The sequence below is a fragment of the Bubalus kerabau genome, chromosome 4 (genome assembly GCF_029407905.1).
Source record: "Bubalus kerabau isolate K-KA32 ecotype Philippines breed swamp buffalo chromosome 4, PCC_UOA_SB_1v2, whole genome shotgun sequence".
NCBI classification, from domain to species: Eukaryota; Metazoa; Chordata; class Mammalia; order Artiodactyla; family Bovidae; genus Bubalus; species Bubalus kerabau.
Genome location: NC_073627.1, coordinates 21,549,616 through 21,573,977, shown reverse-complemented (window position 1 = coordinate 21,573,977; position 24,362 = coordinate 21,549,616). Strand labels below are relative to the sequence as shown.

The window sequence follows — 24,362 nt, the reverse complement described above, 5'->3', positions numbered from 1 at the left end:
TAAGTGGAATGGGGAGAAAAAAAACTTAAACCACAGTGACCCCCCCAAAGGAAGTCTCTCCTCAGTGGCTCCTGGAACTGGCAGGGTCCAGCTGATTCAGCTCTGACTGGTCCAGAAGTTCAAAGTCATCCCCCTCAGCATCAGTGTCCAGGTCTGAACTGGGTGCCCTGAGGACACCTCTGGTGGCTCTCCGGGGAGGTAGGCCAGAAGGGCCTGGCTGGGAGGCCCCTGACAAGGCCAGTTGGATCATGCCCTGCGAAACCAGGCTAGCAAGGTTGCTGGTGAGGTTGGATCCTGCAGGCAGGGCACCAAGCAAAAGCTCCGGCAGTGCAGCCTCTTCCCGGCTGGCACGGGGGCCCTGAGACTCCCCGGCCCCCTGCGGGGACCGGTACATCAAGCTGGGCATCCCAATGCTGGTATCGTCCTCATCATCCAGGCCCGTAGGATCCACGTTAATGGAAGGGAAGTCTGGAAGGTCTCTGGCGAAGGATTCCTCTGGATCACTGTGACCATCTAGGTCTGGAAGAACAGAGGAGTGTCTGAGACATGGCAACTGCCTGGCCTTCCTGTGCCCCAGCCCCACCACGTCAGCCCCAAATAACCAGATGTTTCCACCCTGGATTTCTGGCACTGGTCAGCCTTCCCCCTCCACTTATAGACTGCTGTTACCTTTACTGGCCAAAGAACTTCCCCTTTCTCTGCCATGTCCCCCATGAGCTTTGATCCTGAGGCCACTAAGCGACTGAGGACTTCCAGGGGAGCAGCAGTGCCATCTGGCTGGAGCCATGACCCTAAAGCTGCTCCGCCACCTAATCCACAGCTCGGAAAACAGGTAAGGCGGGGGTAGTGTCCCTGCTGCCTGCAAAGCTGAGCGGCAACAGTCAGAGCCAGTATCAACTTGGGTCCAAGGTTCCTCTCACCTTCAGAGCCTTCTGTTAGAGGTGTTTGGCCCCGTGAAAGGTTGAATGTACCGTTATCTGTACAGGAGACCTCAGCATCCGAGTGCTCGGAGTCTGTGATGGCCAGTTCCCTGGCAACAGTGGAATCATCCAGCTGAGGTAAAGACAAGACCAGCAAGCATGAAGAAGCGGCGCCATTAGAAGCAGGTGCAGTCTGCCACTTACAGCTTCACCAGTGAGCTGGCCCCAAAGGCTACCCCTAAGGCTAACAGTGTAACCAGGCATGGATGGCGACCTCAGTCAGAATCCTGACCCCTTTCAGGTTGCTCCCCCAGGGAAAACACTCTTTTTCATCAATCTTGAGCCCAGGAAGGAAAGCAGCCTTGAGAGTCAACCAGCCACTTATACTCTGATGCAAATAACTGACCCAGAGAATACTTTTCACAGGTGGCCAGGAGGAAATGCACAGGTTACCGCTTGACCTAAGGCAAGTTGGGCTGTTTAAAGAGAGATCAGGCCAGTTGCAGAAGTTCTGCCCTGATGGCAGGGGTTAAAAGGAGACACGGAAGAGGGTGTGCTGCTCATCAGACTCAAACTAAGATCTACATACCAAGTCCCAATATAATACTAGCTTCTCTCCTCACTGCTCTTGGGGGCAGGAAGGTCCTTGGAGAGCCCACAGTGAGCCTGGAAACCTGTTTACTGTCTAAACAGGAGTACCAGATGGTAAAAAAGGAGCTAAAAAAACTGGCCAGTGAGGCAGCTCCCCACACCCCAGATACCTGAGGACAGAAGGCAGCAAGCTCCTCCTCGCTGTCACTGTGGTTGTCCGCAGCACGCTCTGGGTGGAGAGCTCTGCGCCGCACTGTGTGGGAAGAGCAGAAGCCATGAACACCTTCCCTTGAGGGCAAACTCCCACCCTCTTCGAATTTCAAAGGCATTAAAGTCAGAATACCAGAGAATGAACCCCTTAAACCTACATAACGACGTCTGAGAAAGGAGCTGCCTAAGTAGCAAGGTAAGCTAATAACATAACACAGGAAAGAAACCCTTTCTGTTCTGGTCAGATCAACTACCAGTCTTGTCAACAAGCCTCAAGACCAGCTAAGAACAGATCAGATATCAGTGTGAAAAGTGGATACTATCACAGAGAAGGCAAAGGGAGACACCCAACCTGGGCTGAATCAGGCTTCTGAGGAGTGGTACTGTTCAACTGGCTGAGTCAGGCAGAGCCAGGCCTTGGCACCCATGTGCAGGGCTCTTAGAAGGCCAGGGCTTAATGAAGACCCAACCTGACCACACCACAGAAGAGAGGGAAAAGTTCGCTCGACTGTCGTTTGTGGGTTGGAGGATCTCAGGCTAGTATACATCCGGCTTCAGAAGCCAGTTTTCAATCACTTTGGGAAGGCAGCTTTCAGGAGTGAACAGAGGCCCAGCCGAGGAGTTTAAAAAACCTACTCTGCCATTTACTAACCGTGAGCTTCAGTTTCCTCAACCAGAAAAGGAAAATACCACCCTCTTTTTAAGGGTGTTGTACAGGCAACGTATGCAGAGCAGCCAGCTCAGTGCTTGGGCACATGGGACGTGCTTCATAAAAAGCAGCTAACACTGGGAATATCTTCACTGTCTTTTATATGACTTGGGAGAACTTTTCTCATATTTGTTTAAGATGGGAGTGTCTAGAATTCCAAAGGGAAAAATTGGTAAGCCTGCAGAGATTTCCCTAGAGCAGATCATCACTTTTACCTACCACCCCCCTACACACCAACCACATCCCACTTCTCCACGTTCAAGGACCTATGACGCCCAACCTCTGGGCTTCTCCTTCTCCCCAAACTGCCCAAACGGACGGAAGGTTCCCCTGGACACTTACATTGTCTCTCTCTCTGCTTGGACATCATGTAGCCACGAACGCTGAAGTCCAGCCGCTGCAGTGCGGGCTTCAGCCGTACGTACGCTCGGTCCCACAGTCGGTGGTACAGAGCGAGGGGCCACATCATGACAGTGACAACTGAGAGGAGAAAGAGTGGTGAAATGGAGAAAGGGCTGCATACACAGTCCTCACTGTCCCTCTGCTGTGTGTCCTTGGGGCTGGGACACTTAGTGTGGGACGGTCCTGCTTAATTCTGCAGGTCATCTTCACGAGGGGAAGATTTTTGGGGTCAGAGATTCCATAGCCCTGACAGGGCTGTGCCCGGTGGACGGTGCTGCTGACACATCGAGGGCAGAACCAGTGCTGTCGCCTGCATGTGGGCGTCGCTGAGTCATAAACAAGACCAGATGGTAACAATGCTTCGGCAGCGACACAACACATCATTCGAGCTTCTGCTATATATCACCAGGGTCATCACTGCTCAGTTCTTCCAGCCTCAAGTAGACAGAGTTCATGCCAATATGAAGTAATATAATTTACAAAACTGCTCTGGGGGGGTGGGGTGGGGGGAAGTGCTCCAGGTAAATAGAACCTAGTAACCTACAGAGTAAACAGAATCTAGAACAGAATCCTAAGAGTTATGTCCTACTGTTACACAATACACTGACTCTAAAAACTCCCTCCTGAAATAGGAACAGACAGTCCTTTCTTAATAGCTGGTTAGTGGACCCCTGTCAGTTTCTAAAACTTGGTAAGAAAAGGACTTTATATGTGGGAGCTTGACAGGTAAGAAGAAAGGTATTTTCATGACTCTAAACAGAACATGAAAATAAAAAAGGTCATTTCCTGGAGAACCAAAATATAAAAATCCTCTCTCTAGACAAAGTTAGCTATGGCTAGAAAAGCTATGAGTAGGTTAAGCTTGTGGGGGAGGTATATACCGTACTTACGAATTAAGTAGGAGAGCAGGAGCCCAGGGATGTAGCGGCCCAAGACAGCCAAAAAGGTCAGTATCCCACAGCTCAGCAAGCAGAACTAGGGGTGTCAGGAAACAATATTAAGTTTCTGCTATATGGCAGGGGATGGGGTGGGGATGGGGGCCAGTAAGATGGAGATGTGATTGAAATGATTTTTTATGACCTCTGAATAAAGCATGGACATGTCAGAATGACATGTACCTAGCCACTGCTGCTGATGGTGATTCTGCTGGGGAGGAAAGGGAGCATGTCCACTTCTATTCAAACTCTTCTCACATGGCTAACCCCACAGGGCTGCACCTTTCATGCTGGGAAATGGTTTGAATAGGACTGAGCCAAAAATTCTCTCTGAAAACAAGTGCTGGTGGTGGGCTTTTTTAAGGCAAAGTAAAATAAAATGAAAAACTCAACCACTTACCACATGTTTAATATGACACAGAATGCACACAAGCAAGCTTTCTTTCCCATCTTGGGGCAGGAAGATGGCCTAATCTAAGTGGCAAGCACCTGAAGGAGTCATCGAGTTCTTGCCTTAGTCCTAGTGGCTGGTCAGAAGCCCCTTCCTATGACTTCCCTTGTCTCTACCAGCACCATGGTCTTTTCTTTCTTGAATGAGGATAGGTAGTAAAAGGGCTGTTTCAGTTTAGCATGAACTGAACTGAGAAGCCAGAAATGACAGTGAAAAAGGGAAAAGTCTTACCTTGCCTGGGTTTTGCTTTTTGAAAAGCAAAAGATTCCTTATGAAAATGGTCCCACTAACCCAGACTTCAGCTACGTGGTGGCAGAGCTCGGGCACGCTGAGCAACCGAGGGTGCACAAAACCCCAGCTATGGGAAAGAGAAGGGGGAGCTGTGAAAGGAGGGTGCTGAGGGTCCCCCCCCCATCTCACTTTGAAGGCAGCCGATGGTTCCGGGTTTAAATAGGAGCTGGGGAGTGGCTAGCCCGAGGTGCTCTAGAGGTGAAGCACAACTTTCTTCTTGGCTCTCCAGGTTGAAACTTGAATTTAAGGACTAGGAGGGCAAACTTGTTCTGACAACTCCACCCTATGAGCCAGCAGCCCAATCCACGTGTGTAAACCTGCCACCAGCTCCTAGGCTCTTTGTGCTTAAAAGCATCTTTCCTGTGCTCAGACTATTGCAATTCACTGAGATTGCAATCCAGGAGAAAACGTAAAGCACAGTCTGACAGCACTGCAGCGGCTGGGGTGGAGGCGATGGATGTGCCCCTTAGAGAGAAAACAAATCAAACAAAACCAAAATAAACCCAGCAAAGACAATCCAACATATGACATGAAGGAACTGAAAAATGAAAGCAGGAGCTGTAAGCCACAAGAGGAATCTTTGGCTTGCTGATGCCAGAAACGAATGTGTTTTCTGACCAGGAACTTTAAACAGCCAAAGGTCACAGAAAACACTAAATGACCTGGTTTTTATAAAAGCCAGGAGACAAATGAGGTAAGTTGCCTCTAAGTTTTTACTTGGGCTGAATAATTCCTTGGTACGCCAGCACGCTAATGTTGCTTTCTCAGAAATGTCTCTTACAAGTATCACAGGATGCTCAGCATCTCAACCTACTGCTGCCTGAACTTTAGGATTTGTTAAAATGATTATTTGCAACAGACTAGGTTCTCAGCTTCTAATTTGTATCCAGAACATGGAGTTAACAACCTGTAACCAGAATATTACAACAAGAGAATCAATCAGAACAACAAAAAGGGATTTAATTAGCATTCCATACCTCTCATTGTCTAACACGCCGGGTCTTGGCACTACAATATTAAAACAAACACCAGCATTAGTTGGTAGGGAAAACAAAATATAAAAATGTTAGGCCGTTGGTCTGATAGCTCAAGTTTTAATAGGTTTGGGGAAAAGGAAAACAGTAATAGCCAATAAAAAGGAGACACCATGTTATACTGCCAGTTAGAGAGCTACAGACAAGGGAATGATAGCTAATGCCTGCTCATTTCTCTGGTAGGATGGGGTGGGAATTTAAATGGAGCATTAGGGCCCCTTCTAATTACTACAGCTGAGAGCCAAGGTGCACACAAATAAGTTCATCCCACCTACCCCTCAAGTGTGTCTGGGTTGCTCGTATGCATCAATGTGTGCCAGGTCATGAGGGCATGTTATGACTACTTTAACTCTGGAAATCTGCTATTCAAAAGAGACCTATTAACTACAATCAATGATGAAAAGTATTCTGACATTCACTAGCCATAGGACAGGTGGGTGAACTATATGATTCCTTGAAGTCTCTGCAAAATAGGATGGGAATGTATTTAAAAACTGTACACTCTGGTTTGAATATTCTGCCAGCACTTCAAAAATAACATGTCCAACCTACATCAATTTTCCTCACTCTCAGTCTCCACCCAAACCAACTGCCCAGCCTGCCGCTGCCTACCTCTGCTAACTGTAATGCCACTCTTACTCCTCTCCTCGCTCTGAAATCCCAAAGCTGCTGTTATTCCTTACTCCCCTAACCTCCTATTTATCAGTCTTTTTAAAAAATTTAAAAGAAATTCCAAAAAAAAAAAAAAAAAAAAGAAATTCCTGAGAGGCAAATTGATACTGCCTTGGTAATGATGTAGTATCCAGTGAGGAAAATTATTTAACAACTTGATGACTATTTATTCCTCACGCCAATTATGAAGGAAAGGATATCTCAGGTGGTGGATACAGATTTCCTGAGCTTACGAACAATGGGAAGGACAGAACTCAGCTCTAAGGAACTGTGGGTGGGGCGCTAGCCCTTCAAGTGTCTCCTAAAGCAAATAATTCAGACTTCAAAAGCTATTCCCAGCTTCACATACTCCTCCAGAAACTCCTAAAACTACAGGTAAAAATGACAGACAATTTCTGGTTCAGAATGTTCTAAATCCTACCAAACTCACCTTTTATTTCAGGCCAGATTTTGTTCTTCCATTGATCTATACACACAATGATCATTGAGCTGAATGCAAGTAAAAACACAAGACGAAGGGATGTCAGGGCAAAGAACCTAAAGGGAAGGAGAAAGAGAAGATTGTTATCCACTTAAGCTAATTTCATAAAAGACCCTATGTGCACTACTGGTTCTGTGGTAAACAGACTCAAGTGCTAGCTATACACCTTGGGAAAAACCACTTAAACTCAACAGACTTTAGCTATTTTACCTATGGTGTAGACATAAAAATTTGCTTCTGCAAAGCCAAATGACTAAATCAAATAAACTTAGAGCCCCTTTCAACTTTTAAGTCTGTGATTCTATTAATTTCAAGAAGAAATTCATCTTTTTTGTTGTCTGTTTTGGGGTTTCTCGGCCACACTGCATGGCTTATGGGATCTGAGTTCCCCAACCAGTGACCGAACCTGGGCCCTCAGCAGTGAAAGCTCAGAGTCCTAACCACTGGATGGCCAGGGAATCCCCAAAATTCATTCTCGAACTGAACAAGTTGTTATGATGAAAGCAAACGTCTTTCTATAAAATTAGACCCTGGTTCAGGGCAATAAACTGACAGAGGTGCATTAAAAAACAGCTAACTCAATCAGACATCCTTTTTCAGATAAAGGAACAAAGGCTCAAAAAAGTGAACCAACTTGGTCAAGGACACACAGAAAGTGAGCACTGAAGCTCCATCTACAAACCACTTCTTCAGAACTGACATCAACCCTTCTCAAACTTCCCAGAAAACCTGACTCATTTAATGAGGAGAACATTACTGATACCAAAGCCAGACAAAACACTACAAGAAAACTACAGTCCAATACACGTTATGAATATAGAGGCAAAAATCCTCAATAAAGTATTATCAACATGAATTCAGCAGCATATTAAAAGGATTATACACCATGACTAATTCCAGGGACTTATCCCAGGAACGCAAGGGTGGTTCAAGATACAAAAATCAACAACTGTAATGTATTGAATTAACAGAATGAAGGAAAAGCTAATTATTATTTGAAGGAATAAATATGGGTGCATGAAGAGATGTTTACAAAAAAATTGGGGAAATCAGAACACTGACAGTAGGTCTGAAAATATTAAGGAATTACTGTTAATTTGGGGGGATATGATGATATTATGGAAGTTCTGTTTTTAAAGAGTCCCTATCTTTTAGAGATACATACTAAGATATTTATGAATGAAATGACGTATTTGGGATTTGTGTCAAAACAATAGCCTGCCAAGGGGCAAAGGATGTGAAAGAAGAGGAAACAAGACTGACTGTGAGTTCTTCACTGCTGAAGCTGGGTGATGAGTACATGAAATTCCTTATGCTCTCCTCTCTACTTCTGTATATATTTAAAATCTTTCACAATAAAATTAAAAAAAAAAAAAAAAAAAAAGACTGGTTCTTATGAGTCTTTCTATGATCCAACTCAAAAGCCTCCAGGGCAGTGCCCTGCAGAGTGTCTGTAGTCCAGTGATTTTACCAGACTGTCAGGAAGTAAGTACAGAAACTGAAAGCAAGAATTTAGTAATTTTTATAGCAATTTGACCAAGTAATTTCGAACATAAGGATATATTTGGGTTTGTATTTTGTGTGCCTTTTTAACTTATCTAGTAACTTATTTATACTGTATTTTACAAAAATATTGATCAGATGTAGACCGGGGAAAATGACAACACTAGTCCTTCAATGAAGACGGTTTGAGAGACAACTGTTCTAAGATCTTTGTTGTTGCTGTTTAGTTGCTACATTGTGTCCGACTCTTTGCAAATCCATGGACTGTAACCCCCCAGGCTACTCTGTCCATGGGATTTCCCAGTCAAGAACTGGAGTGGGTTGCCATTTCCTTCTCCAGGGATCTTCCCAACCCAGGAATCGAACCGGCGTCTCCTACACTGACAGGCAGATTCTTTAACACTGAGCCACCAAGGAATTAAGGGAGGCCAAATGCATCACCAGAGGAGCAGTTCAGCAGGGCAGTGAGGTATGACTTTTAAAGCTAGATTGACTTGAGTCTATTTCTCTGAACAGGCACTCTTAGTTGTATGACTCTGAGTAAATTAGCTTAAACCTCCTTAAGCCTCAGTTTCCTCATCTATATGTGATATTAACAATAACAAATCATGCAGGATTGTTTGGAGGTATTAGAAACAACATACTTAAGTCACTTATAAAAGTATTATAGTTGGCTTCCTTGGTGCTCAGTGGTAAAGAATCCGCCTGCCAATGCAGAAGACCTAGAGGCAATCTCTGATCCAGGAAGATCCCACATGCTGTGGAGCAACCAAGCCTCTGCACCACAACTATTGAGCCTGTGCTCTGGGGCACGGGAGCTGCAGCTACTGAGCCCATATGCCCTAGAGCCCGTGCTCCTCAACAAGAAAAAGCCACTGTAATGAGAAGCCAGAGCACCTCAACTAGAGAGAGCAGCCCCTGCTCACCGAAACTTGAGAAAAGCCTGCACAGCAACAAAGACCCAGCAGAGGCAAATATAAACAAATAAAATTATCTTTAAAAATACCATGGTTGATCTTGCTAAAAAGACAAGAAAATACAAACAAGGCACCTATATATGCCCAATATATGTCCTATTCAATTTTACAAAGGAGCAGTGTTATTAGCTATCATCACAGCAACTGATCAAACGAGAATAAGGATGACCAAGAGATCATTCATGGTTATAAACGATCTCATCTTCTCAATACAACACATGACCTAATGACCTGACATATTCACAGAATACCATACTAAGAGTATAATCCTTATTTTTTTTTTTTTTTTAGAAAAAGCTGTATCTATGAATACATAGATACACATACATACATATGCATGCAGGGACTGTCAGAGGAACTTTAATTTTGGTCTCTAGATGTTTTGCACTGTTTTCAATAAACATGAATCCATGTTATGTATTTTAAACAATACAAAAAATGAGGGATGGAAGAAACCAAGAACTTAGAGAAACCCAGTCACTAATGGCAACCCTATTCCAATATTTCCACCCCATCACTTCAAGGATACTGTAATTATACACGAAATTAAAGAATGAAAGTAGTTTAACAGGAGTAAGCCTCAAGAGCTGCCCCAAGGCCATTAATCTTCTCTCCAAAGCCAGTTCATCACCTCAACAAACCAGGAAGTTTAACAAGGCCAAGGATAAGGGCTGAGAGCATCTTGCTCCCCTGTGCTGTTGCTTCCACGTCCCAGCAGCAGGATGTGGCACGACTCTGTGTTCTCTGAAGTACCTGGGAGGGCTCTCTAGGAAGGCAATCCAGACTGTCTGCAACTTCCACTTTCCAGATCACAACTGCTAACGCAAATACAAACTGGGGTAGGGAAAGGATACTAAACTTTCCTAAGAAAGGTCAGTTTTTCAAAGATGACCGCTGTAAAAATACAGTTTCTCGAAGAGCTGAACTATAGTCTGTTAGAGCCCCCACCTATGCTTCAACTCAATTCAAACATTTATTAATTGCCTACTATATGCTGAGGCCTTACGGTAAGTAGGCCAGTTACAGAAAAGAGTAACACATGGACCTTATTCTCAAGTGGATTTATGTCAGTACGTGTTTGTAACATAGCATGATAAGATAACAATAACCATGAGGACATCTAAGCTGGGATTTGCAATGGTAAGACAACACAGGAAAAGAGTGTGAGAAAGGAGAAGATATTCAGAGAGGGAGAACAGCCAGCTGGCATGACATATTTAGGGAACTACAAGTAGTCTGACAGAACTCAAACATAAAGAACAGAAGGAAAGGATGAGTATGGGGAGAGAGGAAGAAGTCAGACCATGAGGGACCTTTTATGACAAAGGGTACTGAATTTTATACTGCACATAAAGGTGAATCAGCAAAGAGTTTTACAAATGGTCTATTTGCTGGATCATGAAGGCTGAAACTGCGAGCATCTTCTTGAACCAGATTAATCCTGGTCAGTAATGCAATTTTAGAGCCAGACACAGGATAACCTTTCCTTGAACAAGCCAACGCAGAAACTTAAGAGGAAGAAGAGCTTTTCTGTGAAGTCAAAGTCGCTCAGTCATGTCTGACTCTTTGTGATCCCTCAGACTATACAGTCCATGGAATTCTCCAGGCCAGAATACTGGAGTGGGTAGCTTTTCCCTTCTCCAGGGGATCTTCCCAACCCAGGGACTGAACCCAGGTCTCCCACATTGCAGGTGGATTCTTTACCAGTTGAGTCACAAGGGAAGCCCAAGAACACTGTAGTGGAAATCCCTTCTCCAGCAGATCTTCCCAACCCAGGAATCCAACCAGGGTCTCCTGCATTACAGGTGGATTCTTTACTAACTGAGCTGTGAGGGAAGCCCCAGGTAAAATAACAATTCTTAGAAAAATAGTTTCTTCCATATAGATAAAATACTAATTAATGGAAAGTTCACCTCAAACCACTAGAGTTGATCTCTTCAAGGTACCTGCATGCATACATGCTAAGTCACTTGTGTCTGACTCTATGGGACACTATGGACCCTGCCAGGCTCCTCTGTCCATGGGATTCTCCAGGCAAGAGTACTGGAGTGGGTTGCCATTTCCTCCTCCAGGGGATCTTCCCCACCCAGGAATTGAACCAGCATCTCTTACATCTTCTGCACTAGGAGATAAGCTTCTTACCACTAGCACCACCTGGGAAGCCCCCTCCAAGGTACCTGAAAGTGAAACTGAAAGTCGCTCAGTGCGTCCAACTCTTTGTGACCCCAAGGACTGTATAGTCCATGGAATTCTCCAGGCCAGAATACTAGAGTGAGTAGCCTTTCCCTTCTCCAGGGGATCTTCCCAACCCAGGGATGGAGCCCAGATCTCCCACATTGCAGGTGGATTCTTTACCAGCTGAGCCACAAGGGAAGCCCCAAAATTTTAAGTCACTCAGTCATGTCTGACTCTTTGCAATCCCATGGACTATATAGTCCATGGAATTCTCCAGGCCAGAATACTAGAGTGGGTAGCCTTTCCCTTCTCTAGGGGATCTTCCCAACCCAGGGATCAAACCCAGGTCTCCCACATTGCAGGCGGATTCTTTACCAGCTGAGCCACCAGGGAAGCCCAAGAAATACTGGAGTGGGAAGCCTATCCCTTCTCCAGCAGATCTTCTCCACCCAGGAATCAAACCGGGGTCTCCTGCATTGCAGGCAGATTCTTTACCAACTGAACTATCAGGGAAGACAATATCAAATGTTATTAATTCCTTTAGGGGTCTATCAAATATAAAAGAATATGGATAAGTATGTACACCTTTCCTTCGGCCTCAATACTAAATTCTTAAAAGGAAATATCAGTCTCAGATTAGTGTGTTTGGGATATAGTGAAGTCACATTATACTTTTATTTTATGGAGGTAACTTGGCTGTGACAGAGGATGAGATGGTTGGATGGCATCACTAACTCGATGGACATGAGTTTGAGTAGGCTCTGGGAGTTGGTGATAGGCAGGGAAGCCTGGCGTGCTGAAGTCCATGGGATTGCAAAGCGTCAGACATGACTGAGCGACTGAACTGAACTGCATTGGAGGCCTACCTGTTAAAAAAATAACCAACTCTGCAACTATGTACAAGGACAAGACATAATTGAAGATAAAGTATTTGTGAGATTGGTATAAGTAAGGAATGAAGACAAATAAGGGAGGATTCCTCTGGATTAGTTTTGTCTTCCAATGTCTATTTCTGTAAGCCAAAAAATTCACATACAGATGTAACTGTACAGGCTGGATAAGACAATATGCAAAACATTTTTCAGCAACTACAATCATCATGAGAACTTTCCAACTTAGCAAAAACAACTACAACTGCAGTCAACTCTGGATATTCACATGTGAATTATTTAATTTGATTATTGCCCACAGCCCATTACGCCTACCAATTGTAGAAGGCTCACAACAGACTTTTCCTTAATGATATTTATTTATTTATTTATTTATTTTATTTCTAATGGCAAGCATGTTTGTAGAAGAAATTTCAGAAAATATAGTTCATAATTAAGGAAGAAAATAAAAATAAAATTAATACACTATTACCAGTCTGACAAAAAAAATTTTTTTACCCTAAATCTAGTCAAGCCTCTAGATTCAGCTACCAATTTACAGGAAACACACAGAAGAGCACAGAGGAACGTGTTAAGCCACAGGGATGCAATCAGCAAAATACAATCTGTAGGACACTTTACAGGACAAACTGATTTCTTGCCTCAAAACAAGAAAGGAGAAGGTGGAAAAGAACTGGGGTATAGAAGACACAAAATTGGCCAAGAACTTAACATTTTTAAAGCTAGATACATGGTGATACATAATATTATTCTGCCTGCTTATATATATGTTCTCCAATTTTCCACAGTAAAAAGCTTAAAAAATAACTCATTATCCACACACATATCCCAAAATATCAAGCGAGATTATTCCCTTCAGTTAAAAAAATATTCACATATAAAATACTCCATGGAAGGATACAGGGTACCTGGTTTAAAAACGTTCTCCTTCACTTAAAAATCCATAGATGTTTTTCTTTATCACCAGAAAAGCACTCAAAACTTGAGGATGATTAATTACATCATACACAGATACAATTAGTTTTTAAACCTTTCCCTAATTGAACTGAGCTGCTTCCAATTTTTGATGTAAGAAAACTCTGTATCACTGAGCATAAATCTGACCTTACTTATGATTACTTTAAACGGAAGTACTAGGTCAAAGGAGAAGGCAATGGCACCCCACGCCAGTACTCTCGCCTGGAAAATCCCATGGACGGCGGAGCCTGGTGGGCTGCCATCTATGGGGTCGCACAGAGTCGGACACGACTGAAGCGACTTAGCAGCAGCAGCAGCAGCAGCACTAGGTCAAAAACCATTAACTATTTTAACAGCATTACAGAAATACAGTTTGCATACCATAAAATATACCTTGTAAACAATCAAATTCAGTGTTTTTTGTTATCTCAGAGTTGCAACTATCATAATTATCTGATTTAGAACATTTTAATCACCCCCCAAAAAACCCCATGCCGGTTAGCAATCACTCCCCATTTCTCCCAAGCCCTTGAAAAGGTAGTAACTTTTTAAGTGTCTTAATACTGTTGCCAAGTTAGTTTCCAGAAAGGCTGTCAAATTCATATTCCTATCAACCATACATCAGATTTTCCATATTTTGCCCAGAATTAAATACTATCATTTTTAAAAACCTAATAAGCAGAAACTAGTAATTCACTGCCACTTATATTAGATTTTTTATTATTAATGAGTAAAAATGTATACATCCATTGATTTATTATTGTTTGGGTTTTTTGGTCCTTTTATAAATTATCCACCCCCTTTACTAGGGGCTAAAATTCAATTAACTATCAGTCTAAATAAAATACTTATTAGAAAAACAATCTGGTGTCCAGAAAAATCATGAGAAATTCCAAAAAGAAACAATTTTTTGAGGTCAACAATACCATGGATCCTCATCATTGGTATCAGTAAATTAGAGTCTGCTATAATCATAAACAAAAGATCACATGTCTATTTTCAATCAAAGAAGATACTATTTCTGGGTTTCTTTGTTATTACAGAGTAAGCTTCTCTCAGTGGCACTTCAGAACAAAGCAGCCCATCCTATAGGGACAGAAAGCCCATTATTGTACAGCACTTGCGGCTGTCTGGTTAATGAGCCTGTCACTGGTAAATTAGAAAGAAAAAAAATTAACGTAACCTATGTCATGTAGTGCTGGTTGCTGCCTGTACAAAACCAGAAATGAAACCAGCTAGCTGCAAATGACCCACCTTATGTTAATGGACAGAAAGCACCCAACCTTAAAATCAGAACAGATAAAAACTTTTGGCAAAACAGAGGCAAAAAAAAAAAAGAAAAAAAAAAGGAAGCCAAGGCAGCTCTGGGAATCCTCCCTGCTCAGGGAGACAGTGAAGGACTGGGAAGCCTGGCATGCTACAGTTCATGGGGTACCAAAGAGTTGGACACAACTTAGCGACTGAGCAACAAGGCATCTCTGGGAGTCCTTCCTGCTACCAAATGCAAGAACCCTCCAAAGACCATCATCAGAAACATCTGCTCAATAGATTCCATCTGAAATTTGATATATAGATTTTTTTTTTTTTCACAGAATAAATGCCTCTACTTAATAGGCCCTCCCTTCCATTTCCTATCTCTCACTACTATTTTTCCCCCCTCAAATTCTAACCTTTTAAATCAGCATTGCCGTATAATCACTTCTTGGGTCATTTTTTTACTTGGGGGTATTTTTCCTGGGGGGGAGGGACAGGGAGGGGAATCACCTTTTTCCCATTGCGAAAACAAGAGATTTCCTAATACCCACTAAAATATAGTATGGTTAACTCAGACTAGTGACTCTAAAAACAGATCCCAACAGAGATCTTATCAAAGAGAAAAAAAAGTTTGTGGACTGCTCTAAATCAATATTCCTAACCACCTAGAATCACAGAATATGAGAGACTGGAAAGGAGCTCAGCAGTCATCTGCCCCCCGCTCCCAGTCTCCTACCCCCGTGAACCATATGCTTTTCATAGGAGGCAGTGCAAGGGCTTAGAGTTCACACTCCTTTCCAGGGCTCCTTTATCCTTCCCTTATCTCCTAGGAACGAGTTCAACCAAAAAGTTACTAGAACCTGTTTTTTTCTTATCCTGTCAGGATAGATTCTTGCTGACTCAGATATTCTTCCCCCAAATCACTCATTTACAGGTGCTGTTGAGGCTAACGAAAATACAGGCCTGATATCGATAAGGAAGGCCTGGTATTTGTTGTTATCCTAGAGAAAATAACATATAAGTGACAAGGAGCAATACAGGCTAAAGATCACAATCACTGTAATTTTTCTGAAACTGGAAAATAAGAAGGAAAGCCTTGAAATACTATAGGAGCGAGGCATCTCATCTATCCCTATCTTTTATGTTCTATATTAAAATGTAAGAGGGCACATTAACGGGTACAGGAAAACCTCGGCTGAGAAGATAGAACATTGAAAGTTAAGAGCTACCTACCTGAATTCTGATGATTTGTTTGTACTCCTATTCAGTCTTCTAATACCTCGAAATGTATAAAACACCTCAGTTAATGATGTATCATGATTCAAAACAAGTAATGAAAAATAAAACGCTTCAGATTTGATTTCTCTTTGACCTGCACCGAAGACCCACCTGCATTTCCTAAATACCTTTTTAAATGAAATGAGAACAAAGCAATTACTCTTTGACATTCCTAAGCAAAATATCTACACCCATATTCAATTTGATGCTACTGGAATGTAGTTTGACTTTTATTTTGAACCTCAAATCACCTTCCACGGAAGCTCATTTCCTAAAACAAAACACCCTGTGAACTCCAATGCTAAACAACCCTCACTTCTGGATCCTTACCACCATCACTCAGTCATTTTGTAACCTTCACAGGTATGAGTCCTCTCAATAAATGGTACACCCAGTTCTTTCACTCTCAAGAGTCACACCCTCATCTTGTTACATCTCTCCCCCACCTACTTAGAGCCTGATGGGAATGTAACAAGAGTAAATGCCTACTGGATACACAGCAGGCAAGCTACCAGGAAATGCCAGAGATAAAGACCAATGGGTATCAATGCATTAAGAGACCCAGGAGTAAGGAGAAAGGGATCTGACATTCTAAACATAGCATATTAGTAAACTTAAGTAAATGCTATTGGGAACCAGCAAATTAAAGGTAACTGTAACATTTAAACACATGTATGAGCAGACTTCCACCCCACATTCTACCCAGAGAATCTTTCTCAGGCAAGGATCATGTGGAAGGTCCTCTCCTCAAAAATAACAACATATATGCTACTGATCTATGCTTTATCAGAATTCATTTAAATGCTGCCAATGTTTTTTTTTTTTTTTTTGCCAATGTTTTTATACATCAGTCACACTTTAATATAAACTGATTCACGATCAGCTCTTTTCCTAATAATACAATCCCATTGTAGGCAAAGAAGTTTTGACTTAATGGTCTGGGGCTACGGTCTGGGATGTGGAGGTGAGAGGAAAAGAAGATAAGGTCATTTGGGGAAATGCTCCAGAATGAGGTGCTACAGTTAAAAGTTTTCTGACAGAGAGCCTGGGGGAGAGTAAGTACCTGGGGATCAAGGAAGAAGCACTACCAAAAATAAATGAAGAATCCCAAAGGAAAAGTTTATCAAGTTTGCTCAAGACTCTAGAAGCAACAAATACCAGAGACTGTTGTGACACCTCTAACCTAAGTCGCCTTCGAACCAGGAGACGATTACTGTAATATACACCTCCGTAGTGGGTCTTCCTGTCAATGAACTTGGAATTATTTGTTTTGCTCCAACTCACTGAAAATGTTCTTTCAAAGGATAACAAATATTTTGGTTTTAAAACCAAGAATTTCAAGAGGAAAGATATTTTTAGCAAAAACAATTATGTTTTGGAAACACACACTTTGTTTCAGGCTTATCCAGAACTGCTTTATTTTTCATTCAGCTGTAGAAGCCCCCCTACACTTGAGTTCCCTTGGAATCTGATCAGTAGTACTTCCCTAGTTACGGATAAATCCAAACTCTGCTTGGCAGATCCTATGAGACCTAAGTTCACTTCAGGAGATGACAACTCAGGGAAGCAGCAGTTCCATTTTCACACAGCATGACACAGACAGATTCTTTAAGCATATTTTTAGCCCTACTATCCCAGCTCAGAAAAACAAACACTATTAGACACCCTCAATTTCCTTGCATATAAACCGTGGCGAAGGATGCTTCTCTAATTCCTTGGAACACGGAGAAGTCGTTTTAAGTGGCTTTGAAATGAGTGAAATCCCACAATTACTATTTCATAACTGTCTTCAAAAGCTTGTGATTTTCTTTCAAGTTGCAGTTATGGAGGCTCTCACGGACTCTCAGACCTCACAAACTTCCTGAGTGGGCAAAAGGATGTCTATCTAACATGCTAATTCAGGTCGTTTAAGCCTGTTTCTTTATTACACCTATGGATCCCTTTTCAAGATCTCACGCCTTACTCACCTACCCCAACAATAAGTACTAAGATCTCGAGACTGTTGAGCAGACAAGAGAAGGGAGGTGATGGCCTTAACGGGACACAGCTTCTCTTGGCTAAAATGAGGCGCCTTCGCTCACTGCGAGCGGCTCAAGATGTTACTAGAAGCTCCTGCCAGATGTGCGGGGCGAGGGTGCACGTAAAGCAGGGGAAACAACTGGAAGGCCCTAAGACCTGCGGTGCCAAAGCCTCAGGCGGGATAGAGTGGAAGGAGGTGAGACAAAATTAGGCAGGTATAGGTAGGAGCCAGTGCAGCGAAGAAAACAAAGGAGGCGAGAGAAAGAGCCTTAGAGAAACCTGACGAATTCGCGCCTCGGAGGGTTTCCGAGGATCCAGTTCTCTCACCAGAAAGCCGCGTTCAGCCCCAGGCACCACAGGGCGCTCCTGGCTGGCCGCTCCCACACCAGGGCTGCCTGCACTCGGCTCAGCAGAGGCTCGTAAGGCCCCAGCACCTCCACCAGGGCCCGCTGCGCCGCCTCAACCTGCTGGTCCCGCTCCCAGGAGCCTGACATAGGGCGGCGACCCTTGAAAGTCTGACCGGAGGCTGGGCCTGGGGCCTCGGCCACCCCCTCTGCCTCCGCCATCTCCCCCCTGCAGCCACAACATCCGGGGCCACGGCCCCACAGTCACAATAATATCAACTGCGCAGATGCGCGAAACGGCGAGGGAGGACGCATCCCTCCACAGCGCGCCTGCGCGAAGGCTCTTGGTCGCGTACATCCCAGGACGAAGAACACTGCGTCAAAATTACGTCCCCGGGGCCCTTCAGGAGCTGCGCACGCGCAGTCTGCAGGGCTGAAGCCGAACGAGTAAGGAAGTGCCCTGGCCAGAACTCAGTTTTCATTGGAACAGAGGAAGTTTGGGGGCGGGGCGAGTTTTGGCGTATGCGCAGTGCGACGGACTAGCGAGCGGCGGCTTTGCGGGCGGTAGCGGCAGCTTTTCTGTGGCGAGAGCGGTAGCTTTGCCGTAGAAGGCGGCTGCAACGCAGCTGCCAGAGGAGAGATGCCGAGGGAGATCATCACCCTACAGTTGGGCCAGTGCGGCAATCAGAGTGAGCGAACTTCCGGCCCCTCCACTAGCCAGGGTTTCTTAGGTTCTACGGGATCTCACTGTGGGATCCTGAACTCCATCTGCCCTTCCCAGAATCGTAGTTCTCTGAGAGGTGGGACATGGCTGACCCAGTATCCAGTTGCTCAACCCCAAGGGGCCCTCCTCTGCTCAGTCGCTGATATAGTGCCCTTTCCTCTGACACGAGAGACTCCCGAAGCGTGACTTCCTATCGCTGGACCCAGGCATTGAGTCCCCCAGCTCCTAGTTGGAACCTGCCCAGACCCAGATATCCTCTTTTTTCCCGCCCCCGTCCCTCCCGTCAGTTGGGTTCGAGTTCTGGAAACAGCTGTGCGCCGAGCATGGTATCAGCCCCGAGGGCATCGTGGAGGAGTTCGCCACCGAGGGCACTGATCGCAAGGACGTCTTTTTCTACCAGGTGCCGCCAGCGACTTAGCCAGGGCCAGTAGTGGCCCAGGGGTTCTGAAGGGAAGGGCAGTGGCTTGGTACTTGGAAGCCCACTGGGCAGAGGAGCCAGGGAGGCTGGCTTGAAGAGGGAGGGAGGCAGGAACCAGGGTTGGGAGGGTTGGAGGACTGGGCAGGCCCTAGCTGATTGGGCCCCTCCTAAACTCCCCTTTACAGGCAGACGATGAGCACTACATCCCGAGGGCAGTGCTGCTGGACCTGGAGCCCAGGGTGATCCACTCCATTCTCAACTCCCCTTATGCCAAGCTCTACAATCCAGAGAACATCTACCTGTCGGAGCATGGAGGAGGAGCTGGCAACAACTGGGCCAGTGGATTCTCCCAGGTCATTTGCTGTTCCCTGGCAGAAGAACTCCACTCCTGCATGGGGACTGGCCCTATGACTTCCTAAAGAGAAGATAAACCAGATGGAGAATATATGAGTGGAGAGAGAGATGTGACTGAGGGGGTTCTGAGCGAACTATGTAATAGTCATAAGACACAGCACTCGGCTCATGCCGGATGCCAGGCCATTGTTAGTGTTTTACATAAATTAACTTACCCAGACCTTCCAACAATCCTAGAGGTAGGTACTACAGGTCCACAGTCTCTGTAGGTTTCCAGAATCCAGAAAACTGTGAAACCAAAAGAGGATTTATAACTACTCATTTAGCAGCAAAACCGAATCTCAATATAGATAAGCTAGTTTATAGTTTCTGTTCAACTTACTTCAACTTCTCATTCCTTTCACTACAGAAATATTAATGTATTTGGTTAGCACCCCTCAGACCCCCGCCCCACTGGTGTTCTACTTAGCTTGTGTTATACACACCATATAGCCCTCCTAGAATCTGAAATATCTGAACTGAAACATAATGCCCCAAGAATTTTAGATAAGGGACTGTGGACCTGTATTAGTGCCTTCATTGTACAGATGAGGAAACAGGTATAGAGAGATGAAGTAGCATGCCCAAAGTCACCTGACTAACTAGACCTAGAGCTAATATAGGCAGTCAGGCAGTCTGGATGTAGAGACCCTGCTCATAACCACCAGGCTGCACTACCTTTCAGTGCAAACAAAAAGCAGGACCACTGTGCTCTGAAAAGGACTTTTAGGTACTATAAGGAGAATGGAGGGTGGCTATTCTGAGGCCAAAGTCCTTGTCCCTTAGTCCTGCCCCACTCTGATGCCCTCCATGTCTGTACAGGGAGAGAAGATTCACGAGGACATTTTTGACATCATAGACCGGGAGGCAGATGGCAGCGACAGCCTAGAGGTGAGCATCTCTGGAATGCCGGTGGGGGGCCAGCAGGGACAGCTCGGCAGCACCCTTTAGAAGCCATCTGTTAGGTGTGGGACCCTCCCTGTGCACCCTTTGCACTGCACAGAAGCCACAGGGCCTTGCTGGAAATAACGAAGAGTCTGCTAATCCGTGTGTGGGGGGTGGGGGGAAGGAAGTGGAGGAGAGGTCCTGGGAAGATAGGAGTCCAAGAAGTTATGAGGTGGGTAAAATTGGAAATCCTGCCACTTGAAACCTAGATACTGACCGCCCCTTCCCCATGCAGGGCTTCGTGCTGTGTCACTCCATTGCTGGGGGAACAGGCTCTGGCCTGGGCTCCTACCTCTTAGAACGGCTCAATGACAGGTAAGTCTGTTTTGAAGGGCAGAGAGGATTTGGTTTCCCAGGTGACTGGGAGGCCCTCCAGATAAAACCTTCCCATTCACTGGAGCAGGAAAGGGCTCTTCATTCCCTGCTGTATTGAGGAAGGAAAGGTACAATGATCAGGAGCCCAATCACACTCCTAGTGGTTGGAACTAGAGTCTAGAATCCTGATCTTTGATGAAGATTCAGGGAGTAAGCCTGATTTGGAGTTAGAACTCTAGGTCCTAAGATGTCTCTCTGCCCTTCCCCCTTTTTGGGTTACAGACTGCCAAAAGTCAAGTCTCCCTTCTCTGCTGTCCTGTGACCCGAACCCCAATTTCCCCATCCTGACAGTCATTAGAAACCCCAAGTTTACCACGCCTCCAGTCTGTTGCCCTTGACCGTCCTTTCTCAAACACCACTAGGTACCCCAAGAAGCTGGTGCAGACATACTCAGTGTTTCCCAACCAGGATGAGATGAGCGATGTGGTGGTCCAGCCCTACAACTCACTGCTCACGCTCAAGAGGCTGACCCAGAATGCCGACTGTGTGGTAAGTCCGGGAGTCTCCCTTACTCCAGTCCCAACCCCCGTCTATTTCATCCTTTTCATGCATTTTTAAAAGTCCCATTTTGAACCTTCCTGTGCCCCAGTCTTGTTCAAGTCTCTTTTGGACGGGTCTTTCTGGCCATGAAGCACCAGGGAAATGAAGTGTCATAGCCCAGACTCAGGCAGAGCTCCTGTATTTTCTGTCCTCCTAAATCTGACACCCTCTTCTGTCCCCCCAGGTGGTGCTGGACAACACAGCCCTGAACCGGATCGCCACAGACCGCCTGCACATCCAGAATCCCTCGTTCTCCCAGATCAACCAGCTGGTGAGCCCCCGCTCCTGGACTCCCTCCTTCCCGAAGCACCATCTAGGGAAGGGAGGCCCCCAGGACAAGGCCCATGACCCGGCACCCTGTCCCCAGGTGTCCACCATCATGTCAGCCAGCACCACCACCCTGCGCTACCCCGGCTACATGAACAACGACCTCATCGGCCTCATCGCCTCGCTCATTCCCACGCCACGGCTCCACTTCCTCATGACTGGTTACACCCCCCTCACCACGGACCAGTCGGTAAGAGCAGCCCTCAGGCCCAGCAAGCCCTGACCAGCCTTTCCCTTCTCTCTTCTGCACCCGAAGGCCCTGCTTCCTGGCTGACTTGCTCTCCTCTCCCTCTGCCTGTGGCGCCGTGCAGGGCCCAGGCTATATGAAGTCTGCTGATACTTCTGCACAAGGGCATGAATTAGCTGAGCTCGGGGGACTGAGATCTCTGATCCCTCAGTGAGGACCTGAATCTAAGGACACTCCCCAGAGAGACCAGGCTCCCCCGCGTTTGATGGGGCTATGTGTCGCCTCATGCTTTCTGTCCATGCGTCTCTCAATTGTGCCCTGAGTGCTGGGCTGCCCTGTGGCCACTCTCCCCTCAGGTGGCCAGCGTGAGAAAGACCACGGTCCTGGATGTCATGAGGCGACTGCTGCAGCCCAAGAACGTGATGGTGTCCACAGGCCGGGATCGCCAGACCAACCACTGCTACATCGCCATCCTCAACATCATCCAGGGGGAGGTGGACCCCACCCAGGTAGGTGAAGCCCCTTTGTCCTACCCCCGGAGCCCATAGGGGTAGAGGAGAGGCTACCACCACCATTCCTGTGCCCACCCCAGGTCCACAAGAGCCTGCAGAGGATCCGGGAACGGAAGCTGGCCAACTTCATCCCCTGGGGCCCCGCCAGCATCCAGGTGGCCCTGTCCAGGAAGTCGCCCTACCTGCCTTCTGCCCACAGGGTCAGTGGGCTCATGATGGCCAACCACACCAGCATCTCCTCGGTGAGCCCCATAGTCATCTTCCTGGTGGTGCCTCATCTCTCTACAATCCTGCTGCCCCTGCTTCTGGCTTTTTTTACTGTGGGGATAGCCCAGCCTTGGTTCCCTGGCTCTCTGGGCCACATGGTTCCTTGAAGTTCTCTGTGACCCTTCTCCACCCTAAGTCCTTTTTGTACACCCTAAGCTCTTCGAGCGGACCTGTCGCCAGTATGACAAGCTGCGGAAGCGGGAGGCCTTCCTAGAGCAGTTCCGCAAGGAGGACATCTTCAAGGAGAACTTTGACGAGCTGGACACATCCAGGGAGATTGTGCAGCAGCTCATCGATGAGTACCACGCAGCCACAAGGCCAGACTACATCTCCTGGGGCACCCAGGAGCAGTGAGTCCTCTGGATCGGGACCCTCATCTGCCTTACTGGTTGGCCCAGGCCCCGCCTGACTGACCACCCCTCAGAGCACAGATCAGGGACCTCGCACCTTTTTCTTATCAACACACTTACCCGTACTCTCTGTTGACCTGATGACACATGTAATCTCCTTGTGAGACTGTTTATGTTTAATAAAGCACTGGATATAAATCAAGTCACTGGACTCTTTGAAGGCTTGGGGAACTGGAAGAGGGGGTGCCTGTTCTTTCTCCATCATTCTGATGGGGTCTTCCTCTACTTCCTACACCTTCAACCCTAAGCAAATGGCCTCCCCTAGCTTTTCCTTCCCCTGCTTAGTATTGGAGAACATGGGTGGGCTGACTCACCTGAGACATTCCTTTTCAGGGCAAACAGGCCCACACACACTGCCTTGCTCTCCTGACACTCTGTATCCCAGTTCCTCCCACCCTCCACCTCCCCATATGGTGACCATTCGCCAGTTTCACATTCCCACATCTGAATGTCCCATTGGTCATCACAGCAGCAGGCCTGTGGCCACCACCCCCACCACCAAGCCCTGGACAGGCAGTAGAGTCAGCCCAGATGCCTTTAATCTTGCAGGCAGGGCAGTGACAGAAAGCCAGTCCTGGAATGCCCTGGTCAGGCAGGTGGAGTCTAGGATGATCAAATCAGGAGACCAAATCCAAAGCCTGGACTATAAGCAGGGCCAAAAGTGGACCCATATCTAAGGTGCCAAAATTCAGTTATTTCAAAGGCTAAAGTTGCCTTTTTAATTAATTAATTTGCTGTGCATTAATTAATTTGCTGGATCTTTAGTTGCAGCATACAAACTCTTATTTGATGTAGGTGGGATCTAGTTCCCTGACCAGGGATTGAACCCAGGTCCCCTGCATTGGGAGCATGGAGTCTTAGCACTGGACAACAAGGGAAGTCCCAGAGCCTTCTACTTCTGGTACAAGATTGCAGGGAAGTGGTTAATACACAGTGGCCTAAGTCTTCAGGATAAAAAGAACAAAGCAGGTTGTCCGTAGACTGGTGGATTGTCAGGGCCCTCTTAGGCCCTCATACCCCCCCAAAGCTGAGGGTTGTAGTAACTTCTACATGCATGTGGACCCTGTGCCAGGTGCTCGGCATTATTTTGTTTAATCCTCAGGACAGCCCTATGAAGTAGTAAATGTTATTAACCCCATTTTGTAAATGAGGAAACAGGCTGAGTGATTAA

General features: G+C 45.9%; 2 protein-coding genes and 1 long non-coding RNA gene across 4 annotated transcripts in view; 1 reads left to right on the top strand and 2 right to left on the bottom strand.

Moving 5' to 3' along the window:
- Nucleotides 1-51: 51 nt before the first annotated feature.
- Nucleotides 52-18,486, bottom strand: RETREG3 (reticulophagy regulator family member 3). Its single transcript, XM_055575824.1, has 9 exons — nucleotides 18,077-18,486; nucleotides 6,646-6,752; nucleotides 5,487-5,517; nucleotides 4,450-4,576; nucleotides 3,723-3,807; nucleotides 2,773-2,910; nucleotides 1,687-1,764; nucleotides 921-1,058; nucleotides 52-519 (listed from the first exon to the last, which is right to left on the bottom strand). The coding sequence occupies exons 1-9, from the start codon at nucleotides 18,313-18,315 to the stop codon at nucleotides 62-64; spliced, it is 1,401 nt and encodes a 466-aa protein (XP_055431799.1). The 5' UTR covers nucleotides 18,316-18,486; the 3' UTR covers nucleotides 52-61.
- Nucleotides 18,487-18,603: 117 nt separating this feature from the next.
- Nucleotides 18,604-23,333, top strand: LOC129648965 (tubulin gamma-1 chain). Its single transcript, XM_055575827.1, has 11 exons — nucleotides 18,604-18,782; nucleotides 19,105-19,217; nucleotides 19,421-19,588; nucleotides 20,451-20,519; nucleotides 20,809-20,888; nucleotides 21,311-21,437; nucleotides 21,673-21,759; nucleotides 21,856-22,005; nucleotides 22,359-22,511; nucleotides 22,595-22,756; nucleotides 22,938-23,333. Exons 1-11 carry the CDS (start codon nucleotides 18,734-18,736, stop codon nucleotides 23,133-23,135), a joined length of 1,356 nt encoding a protein of 451 aa, XP_055431802.1. The 5' UTR covers nucleotides 18,604-18,733; the 3' UTR covers nucleotides 23,136-23,333.
- The window catches only part of LOC129648968 (uncharacterized), a 42,786-nt gene continuing 37,932 nt past the window's right edge, over nucleotides 19,509-24,362 (bottom strand). The window contains exons 4-5 of one of the 2 annotated variants that reach the window (XR_008712932.1): nucleotides 19,805-19,877; nucleotides 19,509-19,650 (exon numbers count right to left, since the gene is read on the bottom strand). This is a non-coding gene — a long non-coding RNA (uncharacterized LOC129648968). Of the gene's footprint in view, nucleotides 19,651-19,804; nucleotides 19,878-20,865; nucleotides 20,998-24,362 lie in introns of those variants that run through there. The other variant, XR_008712933.1, reaches the window with a different exon arrangement.

What these genes read in the sequence shown, in the direction of transcription:
- RETREG3 (XM_055575824.1), bottom strand. Translation starts at nt 18,315, where the DNA reads ATGGCGGAGGCAGAGGGGGTGGCCGAGGCCCCAGGCCCAGCCTCCGGT. An exon ending in AATCTGGCCTGAAATAAAAG is followed by an intron (nt 5,518 to 6,645) that starts GTGAGTTTGGTA and finishes TTAATATTGTAG; the next exon opens with TGCCAAGACCCGGCGTGTTA. An exon ending in AAAAGCAAAACCCAGGCAAG is followed by an intron (nt 3,808 to 4,449) that starts GTAAGACTTTTC and finishes TGACACCCCTAG; the next exon opens with TTCTGCTTGCTGAGCTGTGG.
- LOC129648965 (XM_055575827.1), top strand. Translation starts at nt 18,734, where the DNA reads ATGCCGAGGGAGATCATCACCCTACAGTTGGGCCAGTGCGGCAATCAG. An exon ending in AGGACGTCTTTTTCTACCAG is followed by an intron (nt 19,218 to 19,420) that starts GTGCCGCCAGCG and finishes TCCCCTTTACAG; the next exon opens with GCAGACGATGAGCACTACAT. An exon ending in CCCTCACCACGGACCAGTCG is followed by an intron (nt 22,006 to 22,358) that starts GTAAGAGCAGCC and finishes CTCTCCCCTCAG; the next exon opens with GTGGCCAGCGTGAGAAAGAC.